The sequence below is a fragment of the Carcharhinus amblyrhynchos genome, chromosome 1, assembly GCF_965287045.1.
Source record: "Carcharhinus amblyrhynchos chromosome 1, sCarAmb.v2.hapA, whole genome shotgun sequence".
In the NCBI taxonomy this organism is placed as follows: Eukaryota; Metazoa; Chordata; class Chondrichthyes; order Carcharhiniformes; family Carcharhinidae; genus Carcharhinus; species Carcharhinus amblyrhynchos.
This window is the reverse complement of record NC_137324.1, coordinates 64448719-64470681: the sequence shown is the minus strand read 5'-3', so window position 1 is coordinate 64470681 and position 21963 is coordinate 64448719. Positions and strand designations below refer to the sequence as shown.

General features: G+C 40.9%; 1 protein-coding gene across 2 annotated transcripts in view; it reads right to left on the bottom strand.

Annotated features, from left to right (window-relative positions):
* The window catches only part of map3k1 (mitogen-activated protein kinase kinase kinase 1, E3 ubiquitin protein ligase), a 119489-nt gene extending 100261 nt beyond the window's left edge, over positions 1-19228 (bottom strand). Inside the window, exon 1 of one of the 2 annotated variants that reach the window (XM_080186140.1) lies at positions 18521-19228. In XM_080186140.1, coding sequence (XP_080042266.1) covers positions 18521-18852 — 332 coding nt within the window. In that variant the 5' untranslated portion in view covers positions 18853-19228. Of the gene's footprint in view, positions 1-16854; positions 16915-18520 lie in introns of those variants that run through there. The other variant, XM_080186149.1, reaches the window with a different exon arrangement.
* Positions 19229-21963: the final 2735 nt, after the last annotated feature.

Genomic DNA, 21963 nt, shown 5'->3' with positions numbered 1-21963 from the left:
TAATATCAGTGACAATACCACTACACCCTCTGCAGAACAGCTTTAGTATCACAGCCTGAAAAAACGACTAACCTTTTGATCAAAGGCATGAGCTTTCAAGAGGCTTTTAAAAGATCAATAAAAGTGGTGACAGAGGGAGTAGTTTACAGATAGAGTTCTGGTATGCAAAGTTACTGAAATTATAGGCAGTGAAATCTGTGGTTGAAAGTTCAGGACATGATGAGGACAAACTCGATTGGGTGACAACTGGTATGAGTGAAGCAGACTGACTTGAGGGGAGGACAGAGGTCTCAATTTGCTATGGGCCAAGAGAAAGATTTATCAAGTTAAAATTGTCAAAAGAAACAAAAGCTCAAATTGGACACTCCAACTAGTGAAAACAGCTACAAACATCACAATTCTTTGCACAGTTTTGAGATTCCTCTGAAATTTTTATTTTGCTGAACTTGGGCAACACTGGCGAGGCCAGCATTTGTTGTCCATTCCCAACTGCCCTTGAGCCAAGTGGCTTGCTAAGTCATTGCAGAAGATTGTTAAGAATCAACCATATTGCTGTGACTCTGGAGTCACATGTGGGCCAGGCAAGGATGGGAGAATTCCTTATTAGTGAACCAGATGGGTTTTTTTTTAAAACAACAGTGGTCACAAATAAAAATTTTATTAATTGAATTCAATCCCACCAGCTGTAATAGTGGGGTCAAACTCTATGTCCCTAGCTCTTTTGCCTGGCCCTCTGGGTTACTAGTCAACTGATATTACCACTCAGTCATCGATTCCAGAGTTGCTGCAGAATTTGTTGGAGACAGAAGAGGCAGGGGAGATTTTGAAATAGCAGAGATTGAATTTTAAAACAATAGACATAAAATCGGAATGAAAGAAAGTAAACTGTTCCAGAGGAATAGTAAGACAGCCATGTGTTTGGGAATGAAGTCCTAGCAAAGATGAAACTGAACTTCATTCAAACAGAAAAAAAGTGACTGGGTGTTTGCCTCATTTTGACAACTCTGGAGGCAAAGATTGCTAAAAAAGCTGTAGTCAACTGAAAAACAAGAGTTCAATAGCTCTTGCAGATCCTCATGCCAATTGGAAGTCATGAAATGTTCCACACCAACATGTATCAAAACCAAGAATGAGATGCTGCAGCTTGATTTAAAAAGTAAACACATGCACTTCATTCAAATTGCACACACAAGAATGTTTAAACATTTCCAGAAATTAATAGTAATATCTTAATATCTTAAAGTGGTCTATAGACTCACTCCCTCAGATTTTACAAGATGAAAGAAAAGAAAAAAGTTAACAGTAGTCTGTGCTCTAATTTAGAGAAGCCAACTTGTGCAATAGCAAGATCCCACAAACAGCAATTAAATAAATAAACGCTCACAAACTGCTGTGTGGGATATCAGTTGATGGATAAACGTTGGTCAAAACAATGGAAGAAAGCCCCAGCCCTTCTTTAAATAATCTCATGGGATTTGTGTCTATCCAAGGCAACTGACAAGACCTTGGTTCTGGGTTTATCTGATCAACAGCATCATTCCCTCAGTAATGCTAAATGTCAGTCCCAATTAAAATGACTAAGGTGAAAGGGATGATGACACACAAAAAGTCAACACTGGCTTAAATCATCTCTTCCATGGAAGATTATACACAGCCAGCTTTTGTTATGTACTGGAATTTTGTATACTCTGCAGCAAATCAACAAACTAAAATTTCACAAACAAAACGTAACCCTCAATCTGGTCTAAAACTAAATATTGAGAATATTAAAAAAGGCACAGAAAATAAGCACACAACTAACTTAAGCAATTTTTCCTAAAAAAATGATATAACAATTTGCCAAAATATAATTGGGCTAAAGCACTACATGCACACCGTCAACTTCAAAATGAGTTCTATTTAGAAACAAAATCAATAATGCAATTTCAGTTAAAATACATGAAAGCTACAAAACTTCCAAACAGCAATTTAGAGGAACAGATGGGATGTCAATTTTAGTTAACTACTTACACTTAACTACTCACAAATCAGCATTCAAAACTGAACTTCGCCTTGAATCCACTAAAGGAAGTTACATTTTCCAAAAGAATTTTTTAGACAGCGGAGTCAGCACTTCACAGTTCTGTTGGAGTGTGAGACACGTGCAGAGCTACCACTCCCCTCCCCCCCCCGATACTGGGTGTTAAACAAGCCCACCATCGCTGAAACAAAATTGCAGATATACTATTTCTGGAGAAAATAGTGCAGTTTGGCCTGTGGAGAGGTCCCACACACTATGTAGAACTTCGATGCATACAGGATTGGTGCCAACTCCCAGGTTGTGCTACAAATTTTTTTGGTCCTCAAATTGCTTTGCATCAACACAAATATGATAAATATATTTAAATCATAAGCCAAGTTACTTAATTCACTTGATACCAGAATAGTGGGATTCTTCCAGATTCAGAGATGCTCTACACAAGCAATCATTAAAGAGGCTCAAAGGCAGTTTAATGACTGAAAGACTACAAATGGGGGAATTCTGTATTCATATCTTGATAATCCAAGAAAACCTGTAGTTCACAAAATTATCCATTGTCACTTAATTCAGTTAAGATGTGCACACAGACATTTCACTCTGGTGGGAAGTAATCCACTCTGTTTAGGTAGATAACTCTCACCTTTGAAAAAGGCTATTTGTTACAATTATGCAGCACAGTATCAGAAAGAGGCCCATCTGTTTCCCTGCAGGGCAAACTGATCTATATCTTCTAAAATCTGTCACACCACCTTAACTCCACCCAGGATTCACATTACTGGCAAACAAACAACTTCTGCACTTACAGTGCAGACAACTAGACATTGTTCAACCTACTGAAACCATCTGTGAAACTTCAGACAGTTTCTATTGGTTGAATTTAAATAGTCAATACAGCATTCTTTGTTTTGTTAAAAATGTTAAATCTGACCTTTTTATAAAAACCAAAGAATGACACCATTGTGCAGCATTGAGAGAAATAGCAGAGAACATTTCAGCAAGGCTAACCACATCAAATACTTTTATCAGCTTTACCAGATCTTCAGATAATAGTCGCATCTTGTCTGCGTAAACAAAATGGTTAATGCTTAGATGTACTAAATGCAGTTCAAATGAGCTCAAGATAACGAGGCATACCATTTCACCCATCTTTACCCATTTACCCAGAATGACCCCAAGTTCCCTATACAGCATTGTACCCGGTTCGCCCCATGTGCAGATTGTTCCTCGTACTACGCTCTTAATATCAACTTTTTTAAAATTAGACTGAACTGTAATGTTCATCTCCCTAAACTCTACCTGTCATGTAGTCATTCCTTTTCATTTCTCCCCTCCAAGATATCTTGCCACTAATTCATAATTAATCAGTCTTCCTTCCCACAACCCCAGGCTTGAAGCTTCCATTATGAACAGTAACCTCAAAGAGGCCACTCTCTCAGCAAGCACAGCTGCATGGTGATAACCTTCCCACCCTTCTTTCCCATCCCACTGTCAGAAGAATTACCATTACCTCTGCACTGCTAACCAAGAATGCCAGTTTTTTTGTGAACATGCCCATTGCAAGGCCTGTGGACAATTACATTGACATCCTGGTTTTTACCAAAGCTTCTCTTAGGGGGTGGAGATGCCTTGCCCTTTATCAAAGTTTTTGTCTGCCTATATTTGTCACAATCAGCTAGAAACAAACTACCACTATCTGATGGCTACAAAAGGCAAGATTCCACCTTGGTCTCTTTGATAATATGTTTCCTCAAGTCTTTTATGCCTTCTAATCCTTATTTTAATCATCTTATTTTAAAATAATCCTTATTTTATTATCTCACCGAATCTCCCCACCTCAAGGAGATATCCTCTCTCCACCTTGGATTTCAATCTTCTAGCTATCCTTGCATTCTTGTCCTGTCCGCCCTAAATGTATCTCTTCCTTCATAAAAAACGATCCAAAATATTTGTCTAATCCATGATCTTCCCATTGTGGCTCGACTCTCATCATGTTGAGCATCTGCAACTACATTGTCATATTATTTCCTTTCATGATCTTAGAAAAAACTCTTATAAACCCCCAGCTGCTTAACCTTTTTCGTAATTTTAGACTATTCAATCATCTCCTCTGTCTTTGGTTACCTTTTTACTATCTCAGTTATATATAGTTTATCTTTCCGCATAACATTCAGTCTTGTTTCTCATCTTTGCTACTTTCAGTGCTTCAAAATCTATCTTATGCCTCAAAACCATACATTCTAGACTGAGCAATGTGCAGTTTAATCTTGCCTTTCTATTCAAAGATAAAAAATGCAGTATTATGTTTACAGTCAAGCATTTTCTAACATAGGACAGCTGTTTGTTAATCCTCTTAAAAAAGAGTTCAAATGCTTAAATTATTGTTTGGCTTTTACCAGATACAAAAATATGCTATAAACGGCTGTGGTAGAATCTCAAGCTTATCCTTAATGGATGTTAGGCCCTTTTCAGTGCAGTTAAAATTACAACCAAAGCAATGACTTCCTACCATAAAGTTGAGAAAATTTGGGGGGGGGGGGGGGAAGAAGAGAGAGAGAGAGAGAAGAGAGGGAAAGGGAGGTGGGGCAAAGCAGATACTTGTGATGTGAAGAGGGACAGTAACTATGTGGTGGTTATACGTCTGGAATCCATAACTGTTGGGCATAATGGTAGTGGAATTTGGCCATAAAAAAGTGGCTAGTGATTGGTTTTGCTGATAAATAAAATTACTGACCAGCCACAGGTGTGGCCACAAAGACAGTAGTGCATGTTTGAACAGAAAATGTCTTGCCTGCACCCAAATGATACAAGTAAATGTACTTCACTTGTATGCATTTACTTAATAAAAGTCTATGATTTATTGTCACACGTATTAGTATAAAGTATTATTTCTTGCACACTATGGACAAAACATACCGGACATAGGAGAAGAAAAAGAGACTGTAGAATGTAATATTATGGTCATAGCTTGCATGTAGAGAAAGGTCAGCTTAAATGCAAGGTTTCATTCAAAAATCTGATGACAGCAGCGAAGAAGTTGTTTTTGAATTCTACGACTCAAAGCAAAGCACACAATGATCAGAAACACATGTGCACTGCTGGACAGCTGATCACTATTGAGATCAATATGCAAATAGTGTCTGTTAGATATTTTTATTTGCTAACAATCAAAATAGCCAAACTGGATTCTAAATAGTCTTGGGCCGACAAATTGCACAATTCCGCTGCAGACAGACTTAAATGTAAATGTTGTTCTTTGCATCCAATTTTCTGAGAACAACTTATTAGCATAGCTTCAGGTGCAACAGTGGATTCGTTCAGGACATATTGGTATTAAGAACACATGCAAATTAAAGTTAAGGAAGGAGCTAAGTGAAAAGAAACTGTTGCAATGTTTTCACCCAAGCACAGGAACATGACAGAAAATCCCAGCACTACTAGTGTAGAGGTGGCAGTACAGGAGGAAGGTGGTCCTATTTACCCTATTGGTCAAAACATCTCAAAGAATGAAACCAAATTTAAAGCAATGCTGAAAAAAAAAACAACCAGTACATAGGCCCCATTCTTAAAGTCCTAGCCTATGGCTACTAGGCAGCATATTTTCTCACAGCAAAAGCATACCGTACTGCACTTTCTACAGAAGTGGCTCAGGAATAGTTCGAATGCCATTCGGTCCATCACGTTTGTACAAACCACCTAATCTCATGTCACTCTCCCACTTGTTTCCCAAGCCATTGAATATTATTTATTCCACACTAAACTGAATTCCCATCTACAGTAATATAATTTACTGGAATATCTGAGAAGAGTCAAACAATATGCAGAAAGGTTTCTGTTACCATTCCAGGTCAAGAGTTAAGGGCTCTGTTCTGCATCAGAATTTCAGCACTGGTTTGTTCTGATGTTTAACTGACCAACCCCATTCAGCCAAGTGAAATCTGAGAAGTTTTATAAAGCAACCCATCTAAGGCTGCACTTTAGCCCTGTTGAAGTTATCTGCATCTCTCTGAATATCGAAGGTGAGCCTCAGGCTTTGGAAACACCACTGAAATTTTACATGTCATTCAGATACAAGAACAATACAGCTTTTGTGTAGAATTTGTCATGTGATAGACCTCGTTTTGAAATCAGCAGGGCTAGCCAAACTTCTTGCAGCATGAGCTGAATGTATGGCATGAAGCACAGGACTGGATCCATACTCGTAGTCCAGGCCCCCTTCTATAATGTCATCACTATTTACCAGAGTACGTTTTGAGTCGTGGCTAGCTCTTGATCTGCTCTTAGTAATGTGGTATAGGGATTTTTGGAGGCTAGTTATAGCTGCTATAAGAACATAAGAGAAATAGGAGCAAGGCCATCTAGCCCTTTGAGCCTGCGCTGCCATTTAACAAGATCATGGATGATCTGAAAGTGGTTCAGTTCCACTTACCCACCCGCTCCCCATAACCCTTAATTCCCTTATTGATTAGAAATCTATCGACCTGTGACTTAAATGTATTCAACGAGGTAGCCTCCACCTCTTCAATGGACAGAGAATTCCAGAGATTCACTACCCTCAGAGAGGAAGTTCCTCCTCAACTCTGTACTAAATTGACTCCCCCTTATTTTGAAGCTGTGTCCTCTAGTTCTCGTTTCCTTTCTGTGGAAAGAATCTCTCTGCCTCTCTATCCTTTCTAACCCCTTTATTATCTTATATGTCTCTGTAAGATCCCCCCTCAGCCTTCTAAACTCCAATGAGTACAGGTCCAATCTACTCAATCTCTCCTCATAAGCTAACCCCCTCATTTCCAGTATCAACCTGGTGAACCTTCAGTGCACTCCCTCCAAGGCCAATATATTCTTTCGCAAATAAGGGGACCAAAATTGCACACAGTACTCTAGTTGCAGCCTCACCAGTACCTTGTACAATTTCAGCAAGACCTCCCTGCTTTTATATTCCATCCCCCTCACAATAAAGGCCAACATTCCATTTGCCTTCTTGATCACCTGCAGACTGAGTTTTTGTGATTCATGCACAAGGACACCCAGGTCCCTCTGCACCGTAGCATGCTGTAATTTTTCACCATTTAAATAACAGTCTGTTTTACTATTATTCCTTCCAAAGTGGATAACCGCACTTGCCAACGTTATACTCATCTGCCAGATCCTCACCCACTCACTCAACCTATCCAAATCTCTCTGCAGACTTTCCGCACCCTCCATGCAATTCGCTTTCCCACTCATCTTTGTGTCACCAGCAAACTTCGTTACCCTACACTCAGCCCCCTCCTCCAGATTGTCTATGTATATGGTAAACAGTTGAGGCCCCAGCACCGATCCCTGCGGCACGCCACTAGTCACCAAATGCCAACCAGAAAAGTACCCATTTATTCAATTCTCTGCTTCCTGTTAGATAGCCAATCCTCAATCCACGCTAACACTTTTACCCTCAACTCCATATACCTTAATCTTCTGCAGCAACCTTTTCAGAGTCACCTTGTCGAATGCCTTCTGGAAATCTAAAAACACCACGTTCACCGGTTCCCCTCTGTCAACTGCACTCGATACGTCTTCATAAAAATCCAGTAAATTCATCAAACACGACTTTCCCTTCACGAATCCATGCTGTGTCTGCTTGATTGAACCATTCTTTTCCAGGTGTCCTACTATTTCTTCTTTAATGACGGATTCCAGCATTTTCCCAACTATGGACAGGCTAACCTGCCTGTAGTTACCCGCCTTTTGTCTACTTCCTCTTTCAAACAGCGGTGTAACATTGGCTGTTTTCCAATCAGCCGGCACTTCCCCAGAGTCCAGCAAATTTTGATTACTACTAACGCATCTGCTATTACTTCTGCCATTTTTCAGTACCCTGGGATGCATTCCATCCAGGTCCAAGGACTTGTCTACCTTTAGTCCACGAAGCACTACCTCTTTAGTAATAGTAAGCGTTTTAAGGACCTCACTCCCTATAGTCCCACGACCGTTAATGTTTGGTAAGCTATTTGCGTCCTCTACCGTGAAGGCTGACACAAAAAAAAAACTTATTTAAGGCCTCGGCCATTTCTTTGTTTCCCATTATTAAATCCCCCTCTTCTCATCTTCTAAGGGTCCAACATTTACTTTAGCCGATTTCCTTGCTGGTTGCTCTTTGGTGCAAGCGTGTTGAAGTTTCCACTGCTAGTGCATCTGTTGAAAACTTTGACTGCGATTACTTTTGTGCTTCGGTGTCATGCTTGCAGGCATGTTTGACCATACATTCTATGAAGCCAAGCTGATCAGCCTAGCATATCTTCTTTCAGACGGAGCCACCCCAAAGCACAACAGTAACAGAAGCATCTACTGGTAACATTATAACGAGCCAGGCATTCAGATGTCTTTCCGGTGCCACAGAGTCTGCCATTCCTCTGGGATTGGGAGCCTCCTACAAGCACTAAATATCTCCCAAAGGTCTGGCCATCCCTATCTTCAAGGGTCCTTTTATTTACTAGCGCTCTTTAACATCAACTACCACAGTTGATTCCAATTCAAATTTCATGGCTGCCTTTTACAAATTATGTCCTGCATTTCAGAATGTCAGCAGGATATTGTGCAGGATGCCTCTGATCCCAAACGAATACAAAGTACACCTGCTTGTTTGAGCTGGGGATTTCCAATATCACTGGTTTCCAACCAATAGACTCCAAAAAAGTGTAGAGTAACTGGACAGCAGGAAACAAATTTGTGATAAGACCATCCAGAGCTAGGAACATCAAAATATATACAGGCTGTTAAACCTATTTTAAAAAGCAAACACCAAAATTAAGTAAAAGGCAGCCATTGTGCTGATGCTCGCACCACAAATTTTAAGCCACTTTGTGTTAATTTGTGTCACAAGCCAACTCCTGTTGTTCATGCAACTAAATCCAGCTCCTTTATTGCTCTAAACAGCCAGAAGTTAGTCTACCAGAATTGGAGTTAAAAGGCAACATAAAATTCCATTCAGATCAGAAGATCTCTTTTCAAAGACTTCACTAGTCAATTAAGTACAATATAGAATATATACAATGTGTTTGTCCTGGGAAGTGTAGGTTAGTGGGTAAATATGTAGTGATATGGGGGGGGTAGGGCCTGGGTGGGATTGTGGTCGGTACAGACTTGACGGGCCGAATGGCCTCTTTCTGCACCATAGGGTTTCTATAAGAACTAAAAGCTCTCACCACATTTATTAACTAAGGATCGTATATCTGCCATGCCCCTACATTCTACAAAATTCATACTAGTTTTGGAATACACTTTGCTTCACAGAAACAAACCTCACTATAAAAAGCATGCGGAAGCATTGGAGAGAATGCAGAGGGGTTTTACCAGGATGCTGCCTGGTCTGGAGGGTAGATCTTATGAAGAAAGGTTGAGGGAACTGGGGCTTTTCCCTTTAGAGCAGAGGAGGATGAGAGGCGACTTAATAGAGGTTTATAAGATGATGAATTGATGGAGTGGACATGCAGAGGCTATTTCCTTGGGTGGATGTAGCTGTTACTAGGGGGCATAACTATGAAGTTCATAGTGGGAGATATAGGAGGGACGTCCGAGGTAGGTTCTTCACTCAGAGTGGTTGGGGTGTGGAATAGGCTGCCTGTGATAGCGGAGTCGGACACTGTAGGAACTTCCAAGCGGTTATTGGATAGGCACACGGAGCACACCAGAATTATAGGGAGAGGGTCGCTTGATCTCGGCACTGGACGTAGCTCGGCACAATATTGAGGGCTGAAGGGCCTGTACTGTTCTGTAATGTTCTAAACAACTGTTCACAAAAAGCTGGAGGGATAAATTTTATATCCTATAACCCACTTCTAATCTACTGATCATATTTAGTAAACAAAGTTTTCCTTTATTGTAATACAGCACCGATTACACAAAAAGTTTACCATTCTTGAAAAGGAAAAACAGATGATCCACAAAAATGAAGAAAATTCATTAAGAACTACGGTCAATGTAAGAACAACATTTTAGGTATTAAACCCCATATATGGTTTAGCAAAGCTGCAACTGAATTTAATTCTTCACAGAAATAGATGTGTTAGAAGTTTCAATCGGATGAATTCCTCAGGGTTTTCCTCCAGCGAAAATGATATCTTCCCTTCCATCACTACATAGATGATGTAAAAGGTCTGAAAATTACTACTTTTTTGCTTTCTGGTCACATGAAGTGATGGGAGGAAAGATACAATTCTTAATGGAGGAAAACCCCAGAGGAATTCTAAGAAACCTAATTATGAAGAATTAAGTTCAATAGCAGAATCACTAAACCATATATGGTGTCCAGAATATAAAATGGTTTTAGTACATTGGGCTTCATCACAATGAACTATGGCATTCTTCATTCCATGGATCCCTTTCTAAAGAAACTGGATTTAAACTTTATTATAAATTACTGGAGATACAGGACTGACACAATTTGATTTAGTTTTCACTTGTATTAGCATGCAGTGAAAAGTATTGTTTCTTGCGTGCTATACTGACAAAGCATGCCGTACATAGGGGAGGAAAGGAGACAGTGCACAATGTAGCGTTGCAGTCGTAACTAGGGCATCGAGAAAGATCAACTTAACGCAAGGTAAACCCATTCAAAACTCTGATGGCAGCTGGGAAGAGACTGTTTTTGAGTCGGTTGGTACATGATCCCACACTTTTGAAGGTAACAAGGTAAATTTTGATAGCCAAATTCAGTTGAAGGGTTAAAAACGGGATATAGGTTTTAATATTCAAGGGCTGAAGACCTGTTCCGGTGAAACAAGTGTATAAATTAGTACAGGTCAAGTATCCTTTATTCATAGATCTGAAAACCAAACATATCCAAAACCTGCACTTTTAGTACAGGAGGACTATTTATTTGTCTGCACTGTCCACCAGAAAAAATTGCAAGGGAAAATGTTAGAAAAGAAAACTACAGGGACCCTGTATTTACTATTCATGCATCTTACTTTTCTAGCCATTTTATTTACTTTAGACCATAGCTAGCCTAGAATTAAATTATTGCAATGCAAGTTTATATATGGTACCCGAAAACAAAGATTACCCAGAATGCAATCAACTGAGCATTTTGGATAAATGATACTCAAATTGTGCAGAAGGATAGAATGTAGGGAGCAAGGCAAAGTCCTCTGATCTTAATTGTACAAGATGTTTTTAGTTCTGAATGATGCACCTTAAGTTGTAAGTATCTTGTTTAGAATTTTTTTTGGCGTACTTAATCAACCTGTATAGTTTTTTCAAAAGGTTTTGCTGAATTGGATTTTATATTGTCTTTTCTCTTCCTGGGTCTAAGGAGGTATTGACAACATACTTGGTGGTACTACATTACCCATTTATGTCAGTCACAAGAAAACAACCAAGGCTCAAACATTAAGGCCAGAATGATTCCATCCTACCTGCTATGGGAATTGGAGCAGGCAAGGGGCAGACAATAGGGAAGTCCTTTGGCTTCAGGCAGGATTTTACAGTTTTGGGATGAGCAAACCTGCTCTAAGGTTCTGGAACTTGGAAGTGCTTGTGACATTTTATACTGTCAAGCTTAAGCTGCTGTCAAATTTCCTCTTATGTTCAACTTCAATTTTTTTTTAAGTCGAGTGAATGCTTGCTCACACCTTCAGCCATAAAGATCAGATGTTTAAAAGCAACTTTGGATTGGTATGATACCATGGGAGAATAAACTAATATCCCTCATTTTGAGCAATACTATTTGAATAAAATGGCAATCAGCACCTGTGGCATTATCCCTGAGCAAGAATCACTTTAAAAGAAATGTGGGAGAAGACAAAAATGGGAAAACAATCAGTATATTAAAAGAGATCGTACTGAATGATTTTCTCCATAAGTCATATTGGTTTAAAGAGGTGTGAAAAACTAAGTTATTTGAAATCAAGCATTTCAAAATTAATTTTGTGCTGTGGTTAGTACAGTAATCATAAGAACAAGATTTTTTTAAACTGTCAGGGTGCTCATACCAAGCATACACAATAAAACAACTTAAATTTTAGTATATATTGGCAAGAGACAAAAAAAAAATCACGACTATGCATGTGTCTCAACTGTGGAGCAATACACAAGTATCCCTTTTCCTCCTGCATCCTCATTTTTCCATTGCTATAAGTGACTCACGTGTAACTGCAGTTTTGTAATAAACCTAAGAATCAAGTCTAATCAGCTCAGGCAGATGATAAATTAATGGTGTGAGTGCCAGGACAGAACTAAGCAAGACCAAATCAAGAAAACAGACAAATGAGAAAATGAGTTAAATTTGGGAAAGCTGGAAAATGTGCAGGAGGAAAATGAAGTTAAAATGCAATAATGCTTCAGAAAACCACATAGCTAAGAACACAAGAACTAGGAGCAGAAGTAGGCCATCTGGCCCTTGGAGCCTGTCCGCCACTCAATAAGATCATGGCTGATCTTTTTGTGGACTCATCTCCATTTACCGGCCCACTCACCAGAACCCCGAATTCCTTTACTGTTCAAAAAAAATGTAGATCCTTGCCTTAAAAACATTCAACGAGGTAGCCTCAATTGCTTCATGGGGCAGAGAATTCAGGATTCACAACCCTGGGTGTGAAGTTCCTCCTCAAATCAATCCTAAATCTGTTCCCCTTAGACACCATTCCCCCGAGTTGGAGTTTCACCTGCCAGTGGAAACAATTTCCCTGCTTCTCTCTTATCTATTCCCTTCATAATCTTGTGTTTCCATAATTATCCTCATTCTGCTGAATTCCAATGAGTATAGCCCCAATCTACTTAATGTCTCCTAATAAGCCAACCCTCTCAACTCCAGAATCAACCTAGTGAATCTCCTCTGCACTCCCTCCAGTGCCAGTATATCCTTTCTCAAGTGAGACCAAAACTGTACACAGTACTCCAGGTGTGGCCTCACCAGTACCTTATGCAGCTGACATAACCTTGCTGTTTTTAAACTCCATCCCTCTAGTAATGAAGGACAAAATTCCATTTGCCTTTTTAATTACCTGTTGAACCTGCAAACCAACTTCTTATGATTCATGCACAAGGACACCCAGGTCCCTCTGCACAGCAGTATGCTGCAATTTTTTACCATTTAAATAACAGCCCATTTTGCTGTTATTCCTACCAAAATGGATGACCTCACATTTATCAATATTGTTCTCCATCTGCTAGACCCTTGCCCACTATTTGTCTTTATCCTTTTGAGAAATGATTTCTATAATTTCAGCAATTTATAAGGAAGCAATAAGGCCACAGAATCCTCTTGATGAAAACTAGGACTTTCAGGGTAGCACCTTCCTCCATATCCCTATATTACTAATACAAGACTCAGGAAAGATCAACAAACTAATTGTTTTTCTCCCTTCTAATTTTCAAGGAATAATGAGGTATTTTATTAAATAGTCAAGTCTAAAAAGGCCATTCCAAAGATGAACGTTCAGAGAATTATGAATTCTTAAATTCCACGATGAGATCAGCTCTTGTTGAAAATTCAAAGAATTGGGAATATTTTCCTTCTTGAAACATGTAGTTGCAGCATACAAGTACATCAGACATGTTATAGCAGCAACATGAAAATGTTCAGTCTTCAACCAGACTTTTCTTGCTAAAAGCAAGTTATTAAAATTCATCCTATCACATGATTACATTGGGAGCACAGCACATTTGCGTAATATCTCCCATTGGTAACATGACATGTTAAAAGCAATTTTGTGTGGTTTCAATACAGTCAAATCAATAATGAAACATATCCAACAATACTCAACTCCCAGTCACTTTTACACGAGGTCACATTGACTCTGCAAATATTTATATTCAGTAAATCCCTAGAGGAGATCACAAAGACTACTAAAAGTCTCAATATTTTAGAAGTTATAATTTAAATGCAAACTGCAATTGAGATTTCCCCCCAAATATTTCTTTATCTCTTAATAATGAAGAAGGAACAAAATAGCACTAATTTCTTTTTCTCTCTCGAACTAATGCCATGGGCTTTGGAGGCTCAACCATTAAGTATATTCAAGATTGAAATCAATTTTAGATAATAAAGAGAAGAAATACGGAGATAAAGGGAAATGGCATGGATGTAGATCATCAGCCATGATCTAATTTAATGGTAAAACAGGCTCAAGGGGAAAATGGCTTACTCCTGCTCTTATGTCACTTACAATCTCATATAACATAAGTTCCTACCAGTTACATTTGTGCTAAAACTCAGACCAGCGTATAATACAAACTGCAGATTATACTTGATAACTGTTAACAATATTAAGTCAAGGACAACGTAGCTGAACATCTAGCATTGAGCCAGTTGCAAAGCAGAAAACGCCTGCAACCTCTTTCACAAATCTGGATGGATCGGCTTTCAAGTTATTTCATGGGATGTTGGCATTGCTTGTTGCCCATCCCCAATTACCCTCGAAGGTGGTGGCAAATAATCTTCTTTAACTATTTCAGATACACCCATAATGCTGTAGGGAGCTCCAGGATTTTGATTTAGTGACATTCAAGGATGGCAATATAGTTCCAAGTCAGGATGGTGCATGACTTGGAGGGGAACATGCAGGTGGTAGTGCTCACCTGCTTCTGTTGTCTTTGTCCTTCTAAGTAGAGACTGTAAATTTGGAAGGTGCTGTTTAAGGAGCGTTGGCAAGTTGCTAGAGTGCATCATGCCTATTTGAGTCCATATGACCCTTCTACAGAAGTGTAGAAGGGTCATATGGACTCAAAAAGTTAACTGTTTCTCTCTTCACAGATGCTGCCAGACCTGCGTTTAGCTAGTATTTTCTGTTTTTATTTCAGATTTCCAACATCTGCACTACTTTGCATTTATTTGGAGTACCATGTTCAGTTTTGGACAATGAACCATGGATTTGGAAGGGCTACAGCACAGATTCCACTATAACGATAAACAGATCTTAAAAGATTAGGGGGACAGGTTCCATAGACACGGTTTATATTCCATTGAGAACAGATTACTGAGGTGCAACTGATATCTTTAAAATCATTTTGGAATTCAATAATGACAGAGGAGGCTTCCACTTTCACCACATTCAACTATTAATTAATGTTGTACAGTTTTCATTTTGTTGATCCTCCAATGAGCAGACCAACCATGCAGTCTCAATTTGATGGTCATACGGCTGGGCGAGAAAATCTGGGTAACCACCAGCTTTGAAGTTTGTCAAGCAGCATACTGAAATGGATTAATGTTATCCTTTTGCTTGATGGCGATGGTGACATGTGATGTGTAGTAATGGTGCTAGTCAGTTCAGAGAGGACACTATTTGCCTTGCAAGTCAGTTAGATTCTAACAAGTGTTTCGGCACAATCAGTAGCGTAACATTGTAAAAAAAAGTTTTGACACTTTGCATAGAAGTTGTTCATTGTACTATTCAATGGTGTTCTTTTGGGGACTGCTGTTGGAGGGCCAATCATGAACATGCCAAAAATCAACTTGGCAGTAATGTCGATTGCAAACCAAAGTTGATGAACTGCTGAACAGAAATTTCAAATTATTTCTGATTTGTAAACAAGCCGCTGACAAGAGACAGTCAATGTTTTGGACCAGTTATTTCACCCCAAGTTTGGCAGTTTCTTTGAATACGTCCGAGGGCCTCAGACAGTTGGTCAGCTTAGCATCAGTCAATGAGAATCTCCAGTCAAATAGATATTCTCTCTGGAGGTCACATGAAGAATGTCTGATTAGGCCTGATGCCGGTCATGAAGCCATACCTCAGTCCAAAATCGAGATAAGAAAAGGAGGGCAGAAAATAAGCAGGGTGTGCAAATATAGATGTATTTGCATTGTCTAGCAACAGGAAACTGTCTCAAAACAACGTTTGTAATGAAACTAATGTCCTCAGGAGAAAAAGAAACTGGGTTAGACTAGCATGTGACAAAACATACTAGCTCTGTAGGATTATGGTCCCAGAATAATCAAAAATATGCATATAGCCATATCATTTTTTCTATTAGGAATTAACCCAAATTTTTAAAATACTGCCCCCTACCTATTTACAATATCTAACAAGGAAAACTTGCATATTTGCTTAAATTGCCACAAGAAAGTTTATGAAGACTGAAGAGTACAAATGGTCAATATTTATTCACAGGCAACCTCAATTCACACCCAGAATTTTTTCTCTCCCCACCTTTCCAATCCAAACAAAAATATTACCAAAATTCAAAATACATTATAAGAGTACAAAAAGTCGTAAACTTAAAAACTGCAGTAACGATCAGAAGCTAGGAACAGGCAAAGTTTTATGAAACGTTAACAAAACGGTCAAAGCAAATTCCTTTCTAATTTACAAGTCCATCCACCAAGTGTTATGACGCTACTCTTGCAGTATTAAAATATCTTATAATAATTGCTATTATTAGGACGCTGGTAGAAAGTTGCCAGTAAATGTTCAATTTTGATATTAGGAAACCAAAACCCACTATTCCAACTATACTGCAGTTCTACAAATTCAGGTGCAGCACTCGAGGTTGGCTAGATTTCACGTTTAATTTCCAAATGTTGAGATTAAATTTAATGTGACACCCCCTGTATATCGTACCACAATTCCCTCAATTTTTCCATCTCCCCCTCTTTTAGGATTCTCTTTGGAACCCACTGTTTGGAGGGCATTACCTATCCTCTACCCAGACACACTTTTGACAACGCCTCTGAAGCGTCTCAATACTTTTTTTTCTCCTCAGTTAAAATAATATAAAATCATGTAAAAACAAGCTGCAGTTTGAAACGAAAATATTTTACAAGACGGCACAGCCTGCTACTGATCTAACATTAACCACCACCTAAATTAGGATTAGGCAATTACAGAGTTTAAACTCATACGTGAATACAAACAAATTACCTCGCTCGCATATAAACCTTACACCTAAAAAAAATCTAATTTCAAATTCTAAAGAGGCTCCAGGTGTCTGGCATGTCTTCGCATACTCTGCGCTCGAAGGGACAAATGTGAAGACGCCTAGTGTCCAAAACCCAAAATATCAGAACTAGAACTAAAACTAAAACGCGTGCCTCAGTTCACGTGCTATAAGCAGTTTACTGGGCTGCTTAAGCCCACAGGCGAAAAGTAAAATGTGAAGAGAGTGACAGACGTGGACAGATTTTTTCTTTTGGGGTGGGTCGTCCCTTTATCAAAATTCATAAAACTATAGCTTCCAGTAACTTCTCGATCCATTTGTCCCTCCAGCATTCGCAATGACTCAGGTTTCACTACCGTCCAATGTTACAAAGTCCTGCACTGCACCTACACCGTAGGAATTTCTTGACTCAGCCTCAGTAATACCATTTCTGCCAATTTTCCCAAATAAACATGATTCAAAACAGGACACACACACAGGGAACGGTTGGTTCTTCAAAAGATCAAACAGGGTCATATGACGATCCCACAACCGACAGCACATTTCAAATCTGTCCAGGAAGCGGCCCTGAGCAGAGCAGACACATCTCCAAAAAAAACACATCAGGCTGTTTGAATGGGGGAGTTAGATGTAAAAGCCCCACACAGCAGCCACTGTTTACATTGACTGAGGAGGACGGTTTGAACCTCCCCCTCCCCAATCACCCCAACCCTCTTCCCCCAGTCTCATCCTTCCTCAACTCCCCCACCCTCCCAAATCACCCCAACCTCCCCTCACACCCACTGATCCTCTCCCCACTCCCCCCCACCATCCCTCACTCACTCATCCTCCCTCCACTCCCCTCCAACCTCCTCTCACTCACTCATCCTCCCTCCACTCCCCCCAACCTCCTCTCACTCACTCATCCTCCCTCCACTCCCCTCCAACCTCCTCTCACTCACTCATCCTCCCTCCACTCCCCCCAACCTCCTCTCACTCACTCATCCTCCCTCCACTCCCCTCCAACCTCCCCTCACTCACTCATCCTCCCTCCACTCCCCTCCAACCTCCCCTCACTCACTCATCCTCCCTCCACTCCCCTCCAACCTCCCCTCACTCACTCATCCTCCCTCCACTCCCCTCCAACCTCCCCTCACTCACTCATCCTCCCTCCACTCCCCTCCAACCTCCTCTCACTCACTCATCCTCCCTCCACTCCCCTCCAACCTCCTCTCACTCACTCATCCTCCCTCCACTCCCCCCCAACCACCCCTCACTCACTCATCCTCCCCCCACTCCCCCCCAACCTCCCCTCACTCCCCCCCAACCTCCCCTCACTCCCCCCCAACCTCCCCTCACTCACTCATCCTCCCTCCACTCCCCTCCAACCTCCTCTCACTCACTCATCCTCCCTCCACTCCCCTCTCACTCACTCATCCTCCCTCCACTCCCCTCCAACCTCCCTTCACTCACTCATCCTCCCTCCACTCCCCTCCAACCTCCCCTCACTCACTCATCCTCCCTCCACTCCCCCCGAACCTCCCCTCACTCCCCCCGAACCTCCCCACTCCCTGACCCAGACCCCCTCCCCCCCCGCCTCCATGCCCCAGCTCCCTCCCCTGACCTCCCTATTGCCCGGAGTAGGGAGGGGGAAGGATGTCAGCTCCTTACCTGAAGGGGGGGCCTATATCCATGAGGATGGCTCCGGCCGAGCCGCTGTAGCCGGAGCCCGCTGCCCCGGCAGTGCCGCAGTGCGCGGGCTGCTCGGCTCCGGCCGCGGGCAGATGGGGCTCCAGACTCGGCTCCTTCTCCACCGAGGCGTCGAAGTCGACGCTCTTGACTTTCCGGAGGTGCTTCCTGTACAGGGCGAGCTGCCGCTGGGCCGAGCCCGGCTCTTCGCTCGGCTCCGAGCTCTTGCCGCTGCCGGCGCCGCGGCTGCTGCCGGTGTCCCCGGTGAACGCCGCCCGGCTGCCGGTCCCCCCCGCCGCCGCCGCCGCCGCCATTTTGTCCAGTTTCAGTTCATGGGGCCCCCGCGGTGTAAATGGAAAAGATGATCAGCTTCTTCCAGCAGCAAAAAGAAAACAGCCGGGCCGAGCTCCTCTTCACACAGCGGCCGGTCGGTCACTCACTCCGTGAATAAAAGCACCCAGCCCCCGGGGCCGCACTCACCCACTCACATCCTCAGCCCCGCTCCGCCCTCTCCTCACCGCCCGCGGGCTCTGCTCAGCATCAACACCGCGGTGAAGATCATCTCTGCCTGTCCCGGCCGGGAGGCCCTGCTAACTCCGCTGGCTGACCCACCGAGCCGGCTTCACTCTTATTGACACAAACTTTGCCTTTTCCTTTTTCTCTCGCAAAAAGTGCAGCAACAGGAGGAGGGGCGCCCGAGCCTGCTGCGTGTTGTCGGCCCGGCCCCATCCCTTCCTTATATGGACAAACTTCCCTTCCTTGTGTTGGCTCCCAGCTCCTCTCCTTCCAACAACCAACCTTCAAGAGCCCCGAGATGGCCGGGCAACCGTGGAAAGGCTCAGTCATTTCATTCATTCGTTCATTCATTCGCTCGTTCATTCATTCAGGCGAATTGGCCTTAACTGTTGCGCTGAGGTTTCCATCGTAAAACCACTCACCAAATATTGTCAACGAATAAACCTGCGTGAGAGTGTTATTGAGTTAATAAACCTACTTTTGGGATGAGATGTGTGTCCATTTAAAATGTCATAACTTTCAATTTGCAGAAGTTATTTAGATATGATTATACCCAAACAAATGTAATAGTGGAAGCACAATACATACTAGCTTTTAAAAGGCCTCAAGCAAAATCTTTGTTTTTTCTCTCGCCCTTTCCATACTTCTGAACTTACATACAATATACTTTTTGTCAATTCCAACGAATTGCCATCAACTTGAGACGTTAACACAGATACAAATTATTACAGGCATATTTCGTTTTTACTTCAGTTTTCGAAAAGGGCTAAAAGATAAAATAATTAAAGGGGATAGGAAAAGGTCAGTAATAGGTTAAATAGACAGCTCTATCAGAAAGTCATAATGGAGTCCTTCTGTACGTCTACTTCACTGATGCTGGCTTTATTTGTTTTGATCTTCACATACATTTCCCCCTTGGGGAATAGTTTGAAGGATTACTAAACTGATTATCATCAGCCTGTTGAACCTCCTTCCATAGCCAGCAAGTCCCAAGGTGGGACTTGAACCCTGAGCTTCGGACTCAGATAAGGGCACTATCTATTAAGCCAAAAGACTTCCATGTCAGTTTAGATAAAATTCACCTCAATTGCTATAGTGACGTGCTAGTTACAGAACAGCCTGTCTGTACAGCGCGCAAGAAACAATACTTTTCACTGCATACTAATAAATGTGACAGTAATAATTCAAATTAAATCAAAGTTGTGGAACTCATCCTTTCTGATACCTTGCCACCCAGGCAGTGTAAGTGAAAATTCCTCTAGGATTAACTCTAAGAGTTGAAGAGCAGTTTTTCAGAGTAATTGGAAGCAGTTATTGGATAGGATTTAGTTGTGAAGTCACTTTTGTTCACTGTGTATATGACTGATTTGGATATAAGCCTAGAGGGAGTGATTTTGAAGTTTGCAGACAATACAAAAATAAGAGGTATACCTACCTTTTTAGTAGACCAAAAGAAGCTGTAATTAGATACTGATAAGAGGATGGAGTAAAAATGACAGGTGGAATTAAATGTCAGTTGAATGTGAGGTGATACATTTGGGTTAAGAAATAACAGTGATTATGTTCTGAGTGAAATTAAGCATGGTGTGTGGAAAATCAGAAGAATTGGGGATTCAAGTTTACTGGTCATTAAAGGTGGCATCTTGGATTGCAAAAGCTGTAAAATAAATCAATGGAATGTGAGGTTTTAAATGATAAGAGGTATAGAATATAAGACCTCAAGGTAATCACAATCCAATATGAAACATTAAGACCCTAGTTAGAGTACTATGTACAATATTAAGTTCCACGCTATAGAACCAATAAGGGCTTAAGGGAAGGTACAAGTTACATTACCAGGATGCAACTTGGCATGAGGAAATACAAGTGCAAAGGAAGACTTGAAAAATTGTGCGCTTTTTCATTCAATTGACACAGATTACAAGGCAATATGATAGAAGTTTAAAATTTGAAAGGTTGGGACAGGTATACAGAAATGGATTGTCATCAGTTGTTGAGAAGTCTAAAATGCAGGGGCATATGATTAAATATAAGAGACCAACAGAGAACAAGAGAAGCTTCTTTTTACAGGCAGAAAAGAACCCACTTCCAGGGTTATTGAATGAGGCAAAAACTATGCCAACATTTAAGATTAGATTGGACAGGTAGATGTAAGAGAAGGGGTATAGGAACGAGTAGGGAAAGCTGAATAGGGCTATTTGCTTGCCTGGAGGATAAATATTGATTTGGAATAGTTGGGGGAAAATGGCCTAATTCTATGTTATAACTTCTGTGCATTAATAAAATTAACCATGTTTAGTTTATTAATTTAAGAAATGTCATTAGAAGCATATATTTGGAGACTTGTTTCCGATCATAACAACTGCTTAGTGCTCACTACTAAATACTAAAGCAAACTGCACAAGGTGAAATGTATCTCACCATTCTTCCTCCTCCATCAATCTTCCATACACATTGCAGTGACACTATTATCTAGCAGGAACCATCAAAATAATGGAAGAAACGTCAATTAAGGGAAACACTTACATTTTTATATACCGTATTGGATTTCAAAAGCATCACAAAGCAATTTACAATTATTTTGAAAGGATTTATGTTGTGTTAGAAAATGAATTCATTTGTACAGAGCAAGATCACAGATATTGCAAGAAAATTATAAGCAATAATTTAAACTATGTTCGGTGGTCATGTTTGAGAGAGGAATCTTGTTGTCGTGCATAGCTGAGCCAACAAAGGGGATGGGATCTTGGTTTAATATCATTGTTAATTCCAGGATACTAGCTATTCTTCCTTGAATATCACCACAAAGTTTATAATAAACTGGGCCTTTCTCTAGTTTCTCTCCTATCTCCCCTATGTCCTCTCTGAGCTCACTTTGTCCTAAGACCCTCTTCCTGTAGTCTTGATCC